This window comes from Physeter macrocephalus, chromosome 10 (genome assembly GCF_002837175.3).
Source record: "Physeter macrocephalus isolate SW-GA chromosome 10, ASM283717v5, whole genome shotgun sequence".
In the NCBI taxonomy this organism is placed as follows: Eukaryota; Metazoa; Chordata; class Mammalia; order Artiodactyla; family Physeteridae; genus Physeter; species Physeter macrocephalus.
In genome coordinates, this window is record NC_041223.1 from 8,917,018 (window position 1) to 8,932,817 (window position 15,800).

General features: G+C 47.3%; 1 protein-coding gene across 2 annotated transcripts in view; it reads right to left on the minus strand.

Moving 5' to 3' along the window:
* Positions 1 to 15,800, minus strand: part of TULP4 (TUB like protein 4) — a 245,770-nt gene that overhangs the window by 12,733 nt on the left and 217,237 nt on the right. For both annotated transcript variants that reach the window (XM_024122434.3, XM_055087417.1), the window contains exons 9-12: positions 14,987 to 15,221; positions 7,740 to 7,884; positions 4,944 to 5,088; positions 2,818 to 2,911 (exon numbers count right to left, since the gene is read on the minus strand). In XM_024122434.3, coding sequence (XP_023978202.1) covers positions 2,818 to 2,911; positions 4,944 to 5,088; positions 7,740 to 7,884; positions 14,987 to 15,221 — 619 coding nt within the window. The remainder of the gene's footprint in view (positions 1 to 2,817; positions 2,912 to 4,943; positions 5,089 to 7,739; positions 7,885 to 14,986; positions 15,222 to 15,800) is intronic.

Genomic DNA, 15,800 nt, shown 5'->3' on the forward strand with positions numbered 1-15,800 from the left:
ACTGTGACCGAGGGGTGACGCCACTCAGGCAGGAATAAAATGCTGCTTTTATTCAGGACTGAATGCTTATCTTACTGACTTTCTATTTCAATTTCATGATCAGGATAGATACTTAACGGGGAACTGCCACATGCTTTCTTTAAATACTAAGGTTTACTTTGATTAATGGGGACATTTAAGAGAAGGCCTAGATTGCAACTAAAATATTTAGAGACAAAATAAGCTGAAAAAAATAATGAATCTGAATTTAAGTTTCACGGTAGATTAGAATCAGGATGCAATTGCCCCGTCAACTTTCTGTTTTTACTCTTTCCTGTGACATATGTAGAGTTGCTTTAATTATTAGTATTTTAAGTGTTGTGTTAAAACAAGCCAAACCCTATCTCCACAGCTGTCACCTCCAACAGCCTGGTGGCTGACTGGCCAGCAGCCCCAGGGCGCAGTAGACTTTCTTTTTTGAAGCACCTTTGTAAGGTGGGTGCTTGGACTGGCGTGGGCTAAGATGATTTTTCCAACCCAGCAGTTCTTACAGGTCCTTTTCATCTCCCTTGCCCACAGAAGAGACTATGAATTTCGGCTTAAAAACTCCAGATGGCCATATAGCTTAAGAAATAATGCATTAAAGTGCTATTCTTTGTCATTCAGATTGACAAAGAGAAATAAAATTAAAAATCTCAGGAGGGATTAAGAAATAATATCAGGGCTTCCCTGGTGGCGCAGTGGTTGAGAGTCCGCCTGCCGATGCAGGGGACACGGGTTCGTGCCCCGGTCTGGGAGGGCCCCACGTGCCGCGGAGCGGCTGGGCCCGTGAGCCATGGCCGCTGAGCCTGCGCGGCTGGAGCCTGCGCTCCGCAACGGGAGAGGCCACGGCAGTGAGAGGCCCGCGTACTGCAAAAAAAAAAAAAAAAAAAAAAAAGAAATAATATCAGTTGCCTCCAGAGGGGGGGAAAAAAACCTGGGTGGCTGTGGGTGAGGACGATACAGCTTAACTGTATACTCCTTTAAATCTTTCGAATTTATTCCATATTTTTAAAATTAAGAAATGTAAAAAATTAAAAATAGAAAATTTCACAGGCCAGATCATTCTAATAGAAAGAAACAAATTATTATCCAATTATCCAATACAAAGGAACCAACAGCACTCCCTTTTTTTTCTTTTAATAACCACAGGCCAGGCCATACAGACTTCTTGCTTTCCATCCACACTGGTAAGCTTACCAGAGTATTTAATAGGGCGCCCATATGTAATATACCTTCTAAAATCCAAGAGTTAATTTCTTCTCTCTAGTAGAATCAAATGGAAAATTCCCTTCGCTTGATGTATGGCACTAGCTAGAACCCTCTTTTTAAAAGGGTCAGTGATTTCACCACAGTCACACAGAAGGCTTTGGTCTCAGGCACTCAGATTCCTCACACTGCAGAGCACGGGCCTCAAAGGCACTTACGGGCCCTCCCATCTTAAGGTCTCGTTGACCTACTCGTGGATCTACTCAATGTCCAAAAAATAAGGGCAGAAAGAATGAAAAGATCCAGTAAGTAAATTCTCACTTTCATTCCTTTTTTCAATGTTTATAGTCAGCAGATGGCTAAGTTCTCAGCTTACTGACATGCAGATGATCACAACCCTCACACAGTGGTAGCAGAACCCCCGTATACACCAGCAGCACGCTGCTGAATTACTGAAGAAGGGGCTTTTGTGGTCTTCAGAGGGTGTCCAGGTTGTGGAAAATACCCTAAGAGATTTCTTTGCATTATGTACAGGGATAGTCTACTCTTATTTCCTAAGTCAGTTTTATATTTTACCTTTATTCCTCCTCTTCTTTAAGCTGAATAACTGCAAAATGAAAAATCCACCTGCAGCACTACTTAATAAGCCTCTGAAGATACATACACAGCAACATATCTTTTAATGTCTGCTTTGCAAGAATTATTTATTTTAAAGGATCTGTGTTTGAGACAGCTCTAATAGGCAGATTCAGAATTAAAAAAACAAAAACAAAAACATTTTTAGTAGGTTACACATAGCACATTCAAGATGGGGCCACCAGCCATAGGCTGGCCAAGGCGGCCTTCTGGAGAGGTGTGTGCATGTCAAATGATCAGGCCACCCCACAAGGTGGGGGACAACACAGCCGCTCAGCCCACACAGGGTTGTGCCGTCAGGAGGAAGCCACTTGGAAAAGGACCTCTGTCATTTCCCTCCCTCACTGTCCCAGAGTAAAAGTGACACGTTAGTGCTACTCACTCAAGTCGGGTACCGAGGAGGACGCACACTCTGGGTCCTCGCCCAGCTCTGTCCTCCGTTGGTTCCATTTTCCCCGATGTCTCAAGCTTCCAACAGACAGGATATTTATCTGGTACTTAGAAATGAAATCTACAAAGATTTACCACTAAGAACTGTACTAACAGTCAGCCAAAGTGTTCTAATAGCCTCCAATGCTCTCTTCTCGACTTTCTTCAGAAGTTTCTTTTGCCTCAAGAACCTAAAGACACAGGTACCAAAATCTGCCCATGGTAAAAGGCCAGAAATCAAAATAACCAGAAACCTATCAGAGCTTTTGGTTATTTCTGTCATTTTTATCAGTCAGGGCTTATAGAAAAAAATGAAAGCACCACTGGCAAAAAAAAAAAAAACCCAATTAGAGCAATAATTCTAATTTTTACAAAATCATGGTGGCTAACTTGGAGGTTAAACTTTGGAGGTAAAGTACATGCTAATCTTTTGGTGTCGGAAGAGCTCGTGTTTTACTTTAGGCCACTGGAGGTCGAAATTGACTTCTCAGCCTGAACTCCAACTGGGATGCATACAGTGCTTACCTGCACCGAGGTTGGTTGGCAGGAAAGCAGCCAAGCCCACGATCTTAAATTTGGTTCCCCAGATATTAGACGTGACCTGAGCAAGATAGTTGTGCTGTGGGGGGAAAAAAAAGAAGAAAAACCACAATCTCTTTCCATATTTTCTATCAATCACTTAAGAAGTAAGAATGCCAACACTTTTTGCTTAAAAAGTCGCTGGTGGGCACTGACAGAAATATTCATTCTCTGTATCATTCCACCGTTTTCAATACCAGACGCCGACTACAGCATGCCAGGCCCTGTTTTTAAGTGGTGGCTCACGGGCTGTGATTCTCGGGTCTGGGAGTGAGGGGCGGATGGTGTCCCAGCGTGCCCGTGCGTGGGTAGGTTAGAAAGGTCACAGAAGTGACGTGGGCACATTTTTCTTCACCTCTCCTTTTGCCCCGGTCACTGATCTATTACACAAGGTACCAAGCTCTGACTCCATTCTTAGCCTTGATATTTCTCCCGGAAATATCAGTTGCATTGATACCAGTATGTCTTGAGACCACCCAATTATGTTTTTTCATTCAATTAAATTTCAAAAAACTTAAAAAGTTATCACTGTGCTCAAACCACACATATGTGTAGGGTGTGTGTGTGCGCATGTGCAAGGGCAATAATAAAGACGAATAAAATCTAGCTCCTCAAGAAAAGGGAACCCTCCAACACTGTTGGTAGAAATGCAAACTGGTGCAGCCACTGTGGGAAACAGTATGGAGGTTGCTCAAAAAACTAAAAATAGAACTACCATATGATTCAGCAATTCCATTTCTGGGTATTGTTCTGAAAATGAAACTCCCAAAACACTAATTTGAAAAGATATGTGCACCCCAAAGTTCATAGCAGTATTATTTAAAATAATTAAGACGTGGAAGCAACCTAATTACCCATCAATAGATGAATGGATAAAGAAGCTGGGGTATACACACACACACACACACACACACACACACACTGGAATATGACTGAGCCATAACACAGAATGAAATCTTGCCATTTGTAACAACATGGATAGACCTAGAGGGTATATGCTAAGTGAAATAAGACAGAGAAAGGCAAATACTATATGATTTCACTTATATGTGGACTGTAAAAAACAAACCAAATGAACAAATACAACAAAACAGAAACAGACTCATGGAGAACAAACAGGTGGTTGCCAGAGGGGAGGGTGGGGGGATGAGTGAAACAGGTGAGGGAGATTAAGAGCTACAATTCCAGTTACAAAATAAATAAATCACAAGGATGAAATGTATAGCATGGAGACTACAGTCGATAATATTGGAATAACTTTGTATGGTGACAGACAGTAACTAGATTTATCATAGTGACCATTTTGAAATGTATAAAAGTATCAAATCACTATGTTGTACACCTGGAACTAACATAGTGTTGTAGGTCAATTACACTTACCCCCCCCCCCACACATACACACACATTCAAGAGAGCTCATAACCTAATGGAGGAGATCAGGCTTGTAATTATCTGCAGACAGAGAGTCACTGAGAAATGTTATACGGGAGCTATAAACAACATGCTTTGGGGTTACTCTGGCTGAGTCAGGGAAGGAAGCCTTCGGCATGGAGGTGAACTTATATCTGGAAGAATGAAGGCAGAAACAAGGGGGAGGAGACGAGAGACGAGAGGATGGGCCCGTTGACCTGGAGATGGAGACGCAGGCAGAACAAAGGCACAAAGGTGGGAAGAGGCCAGTCAACAATGAGGCTGCAGCCCCCAGGGTGAGGGGGACCAGGAGGGAGACAGGCAGGCCAGACTGAGGGGCCACAGCCGGGGCTGGGCTCCCGCAGACACTGGGAGTCACTGAGGGGTCAGGAGCGGTTTGAGGGAGCAGAGGTGGACATGAGGATATGTCTCAAGCAGAGCTGCCTGGGAGAAGGTTCTCATGGCAGCAGCAGGGATGCCCGAGGTGGGAGGGAGGTCCAGCGGGATGAAGAGGTGGCAGGGGCACCGAGGGGGGCAACCAGGGCTCTTCTCCAGGGCACCCGGGTCGGGCACTGCCGTCCCAGGCACGGAGACAGTCCCGAGGGCTCAGCCGCTGTCATGCACACACGAGGAGGGGTGCGTGGCGGGGCTCAAGACACTACCTGGGTGATGTCTTCAAAGGGAAACTCCCTGCGCGTCAGGCTGGGCGAGCCGATGGACGGCTTGCGCATGGGCAGGCGAGGAGACCGGGATATCTCCTGAGCCGCACGCGACAGCTTGGGGGACTTCCGAGCCTCAATGTTGATCCTGCGGAGACGAGGCCACAGGTCAGGCACCCACCGGTGCTCCCGGACCCCCTCACTTTCTAGCACTCCCCCGTGGTGTCACCCTCTCAGAGGCTGGGCCCTTAATTTAATCAAGTCCCTCCCACCTGCTTTTGCCTTATGAACATGAGGAAAGAAGGACAGACTTGTATATCAAATAGCATATGTTTAAAGTATACTGCGATTAGATGAAGTGATTCATTTGTAAGGAACCCCCGAGAATTAACTTTTACTTCCTATTGACGAAGAGTATGTTTAGAAATGCCTTCTGCCGGGGGTTTAAATGGTGGGTGGGGAGAGTTATTTCTCACCTGAAGACCACAGTGATTTCACAATTCCTAATACATAATGTTTGGAATTCAACAGACTTAGCTAGCATTCCACCACCTGCAATATTTAAATTAGATCCGCAGATCTAAAATAAAGTTTGTCTTCAGTTCCTATGCTTATGACATGGGGAACATACTTGTTTAATGCCAATCTACCTTGAAGAGAGTATTATAAAAATGAACACGGTAAGGTTGATGGCATTCTATGAAGGAAAACCATTAAGCCTCACATATACTCCTTGAGAGCTCGATAAGATATCTAGGGCTGAGGGGGACAGAGCTGGTTAAATCTCTGTGCGAGGACAACCAGCCTGGCTGCCGTGTGTAGGGGATTCAACGCTGGGAAAGACAGAAGGAAGGAGGACCAGCTCTGGAGACCGCCACACCCAGGAACTTCAAATGGACATTTACACGTGAAGGATTTGACTACTTATGCGTTAAATGGCCTTTCTGCTTAAGTAATGGGAAAAGCGGAAACACTGCAGAAGTGTAGGAAAGTTCATAATCTAATTTGCAAATTAACAAGCTTAGGATAAAGATGAAAAAAGAAATCAATCAGGTTGCTAGAGCAAATGGATATCTACGTGGGAAAAAAACCAAACATTTACCCCTAACTCATATATACACAAAAATTAATCTGCGGTATAAAATTAATCTGAGAGCGAAATGTGAAAGCTAAAACTTTACAAAGCATCCAGAAGAGAACAGAAGAATGTCTTCATGACCTTAGGGTAGACAAAGATTTCCTAAACAGGACCAAAAAAAGCACTAATCATAAAAGAAGAAATTCAGATATTAGATTATATGATAATCCATATTATCTGCCAAAGGACTCATAGTTAGAAAACACAAAAGAAGATACCCAATGGCCAACAAACATATGAAAACTTGCTTAGCATCATTAATCACTGGAGATAACTAGGATTAAACTATTGGGTTGGCCAAAAAGTTTGTTCAGGTTTCCCATAAGATCATATGGAAAAACCCAAACGAATTTTTTTGCCAACCCAATACAACCAAATACCACTTCCCACCCACCAGAATGCATACAATTTTTTAAGTGACCTTCAACTGCAGGTAAGAATGGAAGCAGTGAGAACTCTCATACACTGCTGGTGGGAATTTAAAATGGTACAGGCACCTAGGAATACCGTTTGGCAGTTTTCCATAAAGTTAAACATATGTCTACCGCATGGCCCTGCAACTCCCCTCCTAAGTATATACCTGGGGTAAACAAGTGCATATGTCCCCAGAAAGTCTTGTATAGGAACGTCTACAGTGGTTTTTATTCATAATAGCTCCAAAGTGGAAACTACCAAATATCTATCAATTGGTAAATGGAATACATTATAGTATATTCGTAACAAGGGAATTTCATAGAGCAAAAAAGAGAAACTGTTAATATACGCAACGACATGCATGAATCAAAATCATTATGTTGAGCAAAAAAGCCAAAAAAAAAAAAGAGCATGTACTGTTTGACGCCGTCTATATGAAGTTCAAGAACAAGCAAAACCAACCTACGGCAATAGAAGTCAGACGGTGATTACTCTAGGGAGCAGGTGTCGAACAGGAAAGGCCCAGGGAACTCTCCAGGGTGATGGAAATCTCATCTTCAACTGGGTGGTGAATACACTGGTTTATCAACTACACCGTGCTTATGTGTTTAAGATTGGGCGGGACTCTATCTGTATGTGAATTATACCTTGGTTTTGCACAGCATCACAGAAGGATCTCAGTGAAGATCTGGTCCACCCTTTAACTTCCACAGATAAGGAAAGTGGTGTCCAGGTCAGGGAGCCAGGATGGGGCACGCGGGGTTTCTTACCTACAACACCGTAGGCCCTTCCACCTCCTCTCAGCTCTCTGCCACTCCTTAGGACAAACTTTAGGATCTAATTTTTTTTTAGTTCACAATTTTTTCCCTATTACAGAATTATAGGCATGTAATTTTGCATTTTCTTTAACACATTACATACACTGTAAAAACATGTCTTACTTTTCTCAAACTGGAAGGTAAAACAAGCTCCCTGGCTATGGCCACCCCATGCCACCCACCATCAGTGCTAACCACCCCTGGAAGTTCTGCTGGTTTAGCAGACTTCCTCCTGGATGTCTTTTTCTATCCCAAAGGCAAGGATGAAGGAAGCTGTGATTACTGCGGGCAGATCTTCGAGATGAAAGGCGACGACGCCCTCTGGCTGTGCTGTTCAGCTGCTGGTTTCAGTGAGATTCTGGTGCAGACACAACAGACTCACCTTCGGGGACACAAAACAGGGAGCGCACCCCTAAAGACCAAAGTTACCTTGGGAGTTTGGGTGATTTGCTAGCTCGGGAGATTTTGGGAGACTTCTTGGCAGCCCAGTCATCACTCAGTTCAATGTCACTGGAGTCTGAGCAGTTGCAGCTGTCAATCATCGTGGAAATCAAGCTGTTTCCATAGATTTCATCTGGTAAGACACCAATCAGCAAAATTTAGGGGAGTGATGTCAGTTAGACCCTAACAATGGTCATCACTAGAAACCAGAGGACAGACTGACTCTAACAGGCCATCAGTTTAAGTCCAGAGGTTGAAACAGAAAGGAGCAGGACATTGTTTTCCATCTACCTTTTTATGCTCTTACATTTCCTAAGCAAAAGTAGGCACTTACTTCTACTGCTATCAAAATGGGCATGAATTTTAATGCCTCTGGAATGTACAATACAGTCTGGCCCTGTTTACTGTGCGGAAGGCTGGAGCCAAAACGGCTGTGCTGTTGCGTCTCATGACACACCAGGCATCCATCTGGGGCCACACAGGCTTGCGGCGTTCCCGGAACCCACACCAAGCAAGGGGCTTGCTGACTCAGTGACTCCCCTGAGGGCCTGCTGCTGACCTGGGACCTAGGAAGACCCCTGTCGGTTCCAGGACTACTCTGGACTAAGACCCATGTCAGGTCTGTTTCAGGGACTCCCAGAAGTTTACGTCTGGATGCCAGGTGGTCTTGGAAGTGCCACAAGGTTGCCGGTGGGCCTTGGCTCTTCCACCTGCCGGAGCTGCTGGCTTGCTTCGAGCAATGGCTGGAAGGAGACCCATGCGGTAGAACATTCGGCGGTAGCTGTGGGCTCCGCTGAGGTGCCTCTATGGGGGCCAGTTGGCCATCAGGCGGAAGATGATGTGCATAGAGCAGGCTGTCACCAAACCACAGAGTAGATGAAGTTCACATTTAACATCCTCCCCAAATCCCTTCTCCTTTGCTGCCTTCCTCACCCCCTCATGCCCCTCACCCCCCAAAACTCAGCTCTGCCCTCACTGGAAGTACCCCGTTCTTCAGAATCACTTTGCTGACAAAGCCTCATCCCTCCAGGCTCCAAGAGCCTTGCCAGGTAATAGAAAAAGGCACATGAACTAATTTATAGAATGTGAGTGATCAGATCGTTCAAAAGGGCTGTTTATACTGGAAAGGATGAGTCTGTTAATCCAAACTCGGCGCTAAGTTTCTGAGCATGTGGAGATGACACCTGTGAACAGGGGCCTCTCTGAGGCCACAGGAGGTAAAGCAGAACAACTCGGAGGCGAGGCTGCTGATGCCCAGCCCGTCACTACCTCACCTCCTTAAACTGCTGCCTGAATCAGGACGCACAGCTCCGGCACCCAGCAAGCCGGAGCGCTGTGCATCTGAGTTCCACCACGCCCCGAGCAGTGCTTTCTATTACTTCATTTATAATTAATCGCAAATTATTCCTGGATCAAAGGAAGCTTGGCCATGATTCAAACAGGCATGTGAGCTCACAGAACACTTTCGTGTGTTCATGAGCACAGAGCCAGTCCACAGACCTGAGGAAGTTCAGTTAACACAACTCAACACTGACCCACACTTGTTAACCACTGCCACATACCATACCGTTTGCTCGTTTCCTTCACTGAAGTCTTAGTCTGTTTGGGCTGCTGTAACAAAATACCACATACTGCGTGCCTTATAAACAACAGAAATTACGGTCTTGCAGTTTTAGAGGCTGGAAGTCCAAGGTCAGGGTACCAACATGGCCGGGTTCTGGTCATGCCCTCTTCGGGACTGCAGACTGCTGACCTCTCACCATGTCCTCACGTGGGAGAAGGGGCCAGGGATCCTCCTGCAGGCTCTTTTATAAGGCACTAATCTCATGATTATAAAGGCTCTGCCCTCATGACCTAATCACCTCCCAAAGGCCCCATCTCCTAATACCATCTCACTGGGCGTCAGAATTTCAACACCTGAATCCTTTTTTGGGATGGGGGCACAAACATTCGTAACTACTTTATTAGCTGTCTCCCTAGTGTGTAATTTCGTCATAAAAAATAATGAAAAATGGAAGTGGAACATTAGAAAGGACATAATAAAACATGAGAAGTGAGTAACAAAATTATAAAGACTTTATTGTGAAATACAAAATACATGAATGCATTTAAGATGTGTATTGATTCATGGCAACACTGTGCAAATAACTGATTTTATTTTGTGGGTTGTACCTAAGCACTTGTCTTCCAAGTCTTTTGTTCGTATGTTTTTTTTTTTGCTTGTTTATTTGTCTCCTCATTTGACACTGCACTTTTTTTTTCTTGACAAATTTCTTTCTTCATTAACAGAGATATGTTGGGACTTCCCTGGTGGTCCAGTGGTTAAGAATCCACCCTTCCACTGCAGGGGGCACAGGTTCGATCCTTGGTAGGGGAACTAAGATCCCGCATGCTGCCCGGTGCGGCCAAAAAAAAAAAAAAAAAAAAAAGAGAGATACTGGTTTCCAAATACGAGGCTGCGTGTTTGTGGCTGAGCTTTGTGTTGCGCTGGGAAAGCCCCTACACTGTTGTGTTCTTGGCATACGGTGCCACATCCGCTGATAGATGTTCCAAAGTTCTACGAGAAACATGGGTTCAGCTCTGCACCTTTGAGGCCCTCGGCTTCCTTCTCCTCCAACGTAGTGTGTTTCAAAATAAGAAACCAACGCTCAGGGCAAATCATCGTCATCTGTCAGCCCAATAAAGCCATCAGTAACGTTGCTAACTGGGAGAAATGCTAGTGCATTTCAACTAGCCGAAACCAAACTGTCAAACCAAAGTGTCAGTTATTTTATTTTTCACAGCAAAGGTGTCTATGGCAAGAGGCCTGTGGCAAAAATACCGGACATGGGCTTAAACAACAGAAATTTATTTTCTCAGTTTGGGAGGCTAGAAGTCCAAGATAAAGGTGCCTGCAAGGTCAGGTTCTGGTGAGAGCTCTCTTCCTTTCTTGCCGATGGTCCCCTCTGCACTGTGTCCCCACGAGGACTTTCCTCAGTGCGCGCATGTTGCGGGGGAGAGAGAGAGAGAGAGAGAGAGAGAGAGAGACAGAGACAGAGAGAGAGGGAGAGGGAGAGGGAGAGAGAGAGAGAGAGAGAGAGAGAGAGAGAGAGGGAGAGAGAGAGAGAGGGAGAGAGAGAGAGAGAGAGATCTCTTCCTTCCCTTTGTCTTACAAGGCCACCAGTCCTACTGGATGAGGACCCTACGCTTACAACAGCCTCATTCAACCTTAATTACCCCTAAGAGCCCGAACTCCAAACGGAGTCCACAGCATCCCACTCCTGCTGCCCCACTCAAATTCAGGGCAAGCTCCCATGCAAAATACACTCATCCCATCCCAACAGCCCCCTAAGTCTTATTACCTCATACCAGCATCAACACTCTCATCTAAAGCCCAAGGTCTCATGTAAATATCATCTAAATCAGATGTGGGTGAAACTCAAGGTACGATTCACACTGAGGCAAAATTCCTTTCCAGCTGTGAACCAGTGAAAGCAGACAAGTTATGTGCATCCAAAATACAGTTGTGGGACAGGCACAGGAGAGGGATTCCTATTCCAAAAGGGAGGAGAAAAAGGAAAGAAAGAAAGGGTGATGGGTCCTAAGCAAGTCCAAAACCTAGTGAGGGGAATTCCATTAGATCTTAAGGCTCAAGAATAATCCCCTTTGGTTCAATACTCTGTCACCTCCGTGGTACGCTGGGCTGGGGTTCAAGGCTCTGGGCTGAGGCCGTCTAGCCTGTTGAAACCGTGGCAGTGGCCCTGCTGACCTCTGAATCGCCACTGGGGTCATCTTCCCTCTTGAAGAACAGAGTACGTTCCTACAAACAGCTCTCTCATCCCATCCTGGCAAATCCAAGATGTCCAACAGCCTGCCTTCATCTCGTCCTGTGTGCAAAGGCTGAGAATTTTCCAAATCTTCAAGTTCTGGTTCCTTTGTACTTAACAATTTCTTCTTCAGTTCGTGCTCCCCTTTCTCGTTTTGTTCTAAGCAGTCCAGACGAACCAAGCCACTGCTTCCAAACCACTTAGAAATCTCCTGGGGTAAATATCCAGTTTCACTCGCTTGCAAGTTTTATCTTCCACAAAACACCAGAACACACTTCAGCCACGCTCCCTGCCACTTTATAACAAGAGTCACTTTCCTCCAGTTTCCAATAACATGCTCCTCACTCAGCCCGAGACTTCACCAGAAATCACCCTAACTTCCACATTTCCAAGGTGTCCCTCAGAACTCCTCCAGCCTCCACCCAGGACCCAGTGCCAAAGCTGCTTCCACATCTTCAGGATTCTGTTCCGGCAGCATCCCACGTCTCAGTACTACAGTCTGTATTAGTCAGGGTTCTGCACACACGTACAGGAAAAGGGAGCGAGAGGCTTGTGCGGTAATGTTGGCTGAGAAGCCCCAAGGTCAGCGGGCCAGCACGGCCGTGCCCTTGGCTTGCAGACCCACACCTTCTCACTATGTGCTCCCATGGCCTCTCCTTGGTGTGTGCACACGGTGGGGGGCGGGGAGCGCGCGCGCGAGAGAGAGCGCGAGGGAGAACGAGAGAGCGAGAGAGCGAACGAGAGCGAGAAAGCGTGAGAGAGAGCGCGGGAGAGCGAGAGCGCGAGAGAGAGCGAGAGAGCGTTGAGAGACAACAAGAGAGAGCGCGAGAGAGAACGAGAGAGAGAGCGAGCGAGCTCTCCCTCATTTTCTTAGAAAGCTATCAATCCTATCGGATTAGGAGCCCACCGTTCTGACAGCATTAATTACCTCCTAAAAGCCCTGTCTCCAAAATACAGTAACACTGGGTTAGGGCTTGACCATGTGAATTTGGGTGGCACACAATTCAGTCCATCGCAAGCTCTAAGGATTCCTTTCGAGAACTGGTGGATTTTTGCTTAAAAAATTATTGGGATTCATGTTCTCTATTATAAAAACATAGAGCAGTAATTCTGAGGAACATATCTGTTAAGCTGCTTGGAGAACATCTACAACAGCGGATCACAAACTTTAGAACATAACCATCACCTGCACACCCATTAGTCTGCGTATCTCTAGGCTTCCCTCCAGACCCGTTGAGGTAGTCTAAGGGGCAAGCCCAGGAATCTCCGTTGAAGTAAGTATTCCAGGTGACTTCCAGGGAGGCGGCCCAGGGACCACATGTGAGAAACAATGATGTGGAGGTTTGAAAGAGTTAATCCGCTCCTCGCGATGAGAAATTCCTGGCTTCTCCCTGTCAGGGAGCTTTTCCTCCTCTGCACCCGTTTACATTCACCATTCAGCTGGCAATTAGTCATATTCTGCCTGTGACACATCTTCTATTTTTGTCTCAAGGCATTTAAATCTTGACTTTTTAAATGAACTTTTCGAGCATTGTCTTGCAGTCCAAAAGGGATTATAAACTCCTTGAAAGCAGAGACGCCCTGGCGTTGCTTCACAGCTGCAGGAGATTCAAGGACTGTGTACAAAGTAGGCACCAAACACACCTTATTGAATCACTTTGCTTTACAACTTTTAACTTCTTTTAACTCCAAAAATAAAACATCTCCTCCCGCCACCCCCCGGCTTCTGTCCTGTTCTTCAGCAGGGAATTCATGCACCCGGGGAACAGAAGCAAGCTCTTCACCCAAGTTCCCCTCAAGATGTCACCTGAGCACAGGCTCTATGAAGTCACGTGCCCGGGAGGAACCTGGGAGGCGAGAGAGCCCGTGAGCAACCGGGACGCATGTGCCGCTCAGCCCTTCTCCACACGCCCCCTCGTTGGCCACGCTCACCGTCAACAGCTCTCTTCTTTCCCATCCCCTGAAACGCATTTCCCTTCCAAGTTAACATCCACCGCTCGCCTGTTTTTCTCACCTTGCCCTCCTGCCTCTACCTGCCTCTTCCTGCCTCTACCTGCCTCTACCTGACTCTACCTGCCTCTTCCTGCCTCTACCTGCCTCTTCTTGCCTCTACCTGCCTCTTCTTGCCTCTACCTGCCTCCTCACCTGCCTCCACTCCTTCTGCTTGCTCTCCCTGCTCCTGAAGACAAAAAACTGACTAAGTAAGTACAGTTGTACTGCTTTCAATTTTATACAGTAACATTGGTAGCAGAATGTTGCCACAGATGCTGAGTGAATAAAGAAAAGCAGACAGAGGTGGACTGACTATATAAAACACTAGAGGGGCAAGGAGGCTGAGAAAGCCCACTGCACTGTGACACTAGGATGACTCTGGTCGTCCCACGACCTGTGGCTTTGGGGACATAACGAGGGACAGAGCCCAGTCTAATGGGCGGGAGCGTGAGTGGGAGGCGGGAAAGGGAGAGAATAAAGATGAACTAATGGAAACAAACCCAATTCAGCTCGTGTCGTTTCAAGGTCAGGTGCGTGCCAGGCCCTGGGGGTACCACGATGACTCAGTTCCCTCCCCGCAGGCCCCCGGGATTCGGGGGCCAGACGGAGCCCTGGCGTGACAACCACCGGGGGCCCTGAGGGACACGGCGACGGGCAAGACTCCACAGGGAGGCGGCAACACCTTCGGGCCGGCAGGTCCTGCTGACGGGGACATGCAGGCCATGCCAGTCACCAGGTGGGGGCCCCGGGCTAGCACACACGGTACCAACAAAAAGAACATGGTTCCTCCCCTCAAGGCTCCCAGAGAGAAGCACGCAGAGAGCACCTGGACATGCCAGCGAGTCATGAAGACCAGTCTAGGAGGGTTTCTGGAAGGCAGGGGTGGTTCACCATGCCAAAATGTCTACAGGTGCACAAGCAATTTTCCTCGGCGGTCGGCTAAATAGCAGTTAACGGTGGATTAGTGAGGTGCAGAAGCAAGGTGCTAGTGGGAGGCTGGGGAGCAGGCTGAAGGTCTGACAACTTCAGTTCTATCGTGCCCTCTGGGGGACGGAGACAGCACCTCACTACTACTTTCCGATGGCCTCCACAGCACACGAAGGTCCTCGGTGAACACCTGATGAGTAACCGACAGAGGAAGTCGCCATTCCCAGAAGGCCTATGCCAGCTTTCCCCGACTGGAGCCCGTGCGGCCTCTACAGCCCCGGCCACACAGAAGCCGTACAAAATGCTGTTAAAAACCCATCAGAAAGTACATTAAGAGAGTCATTAACTTTAACGGGATTTTGGAAATGGAGCAGCTTCAGGGATGCTCCTCGCCAGCCAGGACAGGCTCACATTTCATCCACAGGCTCCCCCTCCGCACAGCTCGCCAGGAAGGCTATTCCACAACCACACCCGACAGGGCTTCAGTGCCTCCGGGGGAGGGGGCCCCACCTGATCTGCCATCTGTCCGCGGGTCCATGATGACGAACTCGGGCCGCAACTTGCTGATGCGCCGCCCCTTGAGGATGGGCACGAGCCCGCCCAGGTGCTCCAGGTAGAGCGTGTAGCAGGGGCCGCCCACCTCGGGGTCATCCTCTGTGCGCTTCATGGTGCAGTGCAGACGCTCGCTGCCAGTCGATGGGTAGCTGACGAAGTCTCGCATGTTGCTGGGGTCTGGAATTGGGGGCTGGAGGCAGGACACGGAAGGAAGAGAGTGTGGGCACCACTGATACTCTGCACTGGCTACAGCTCAGGAAGGGTTAACTATGTGCCATGAAAACAGGGACGTGCAGCGCTGGGTGTGTGTCAGAATGCCAGCGGTTAGGACTTGGCGCTTTCACTGCTGGGGCCTGGGTTCAATCCCTGGTCAGGGAACTGAGATCCCACAAGCCGCATGGTATGACCAAAGAAAAAAAAAGAATCTCCTGGGGGCTTTTAAAAAATACCTAAGCCAGGATCCCACCTCAGACAATGAAACTGGAATCTCCAGGGGATAAGATAAGCCTGGGCATGCGCATTTTCTAAAACTCCCCCAGGTGATTTCAATGTGCAGCCAGGGTTGAGAATCACTATTGCAAAACCAAGATTGTAAACCAACTTGAAAAAAAAAATCGTAACAGGTTCTAAAACGCTGATTTTTTTTTTTTTTTTTTTTTTGCGGTACGCGGGCCTCTCATTGTTGTGGCCTCTCCCGTTGCGGAGCACAGGCTCCGGACGCACAGGCTCAGCGGCCATGGCTCACGGGCCCAGCCGCTCCGCGGCATGT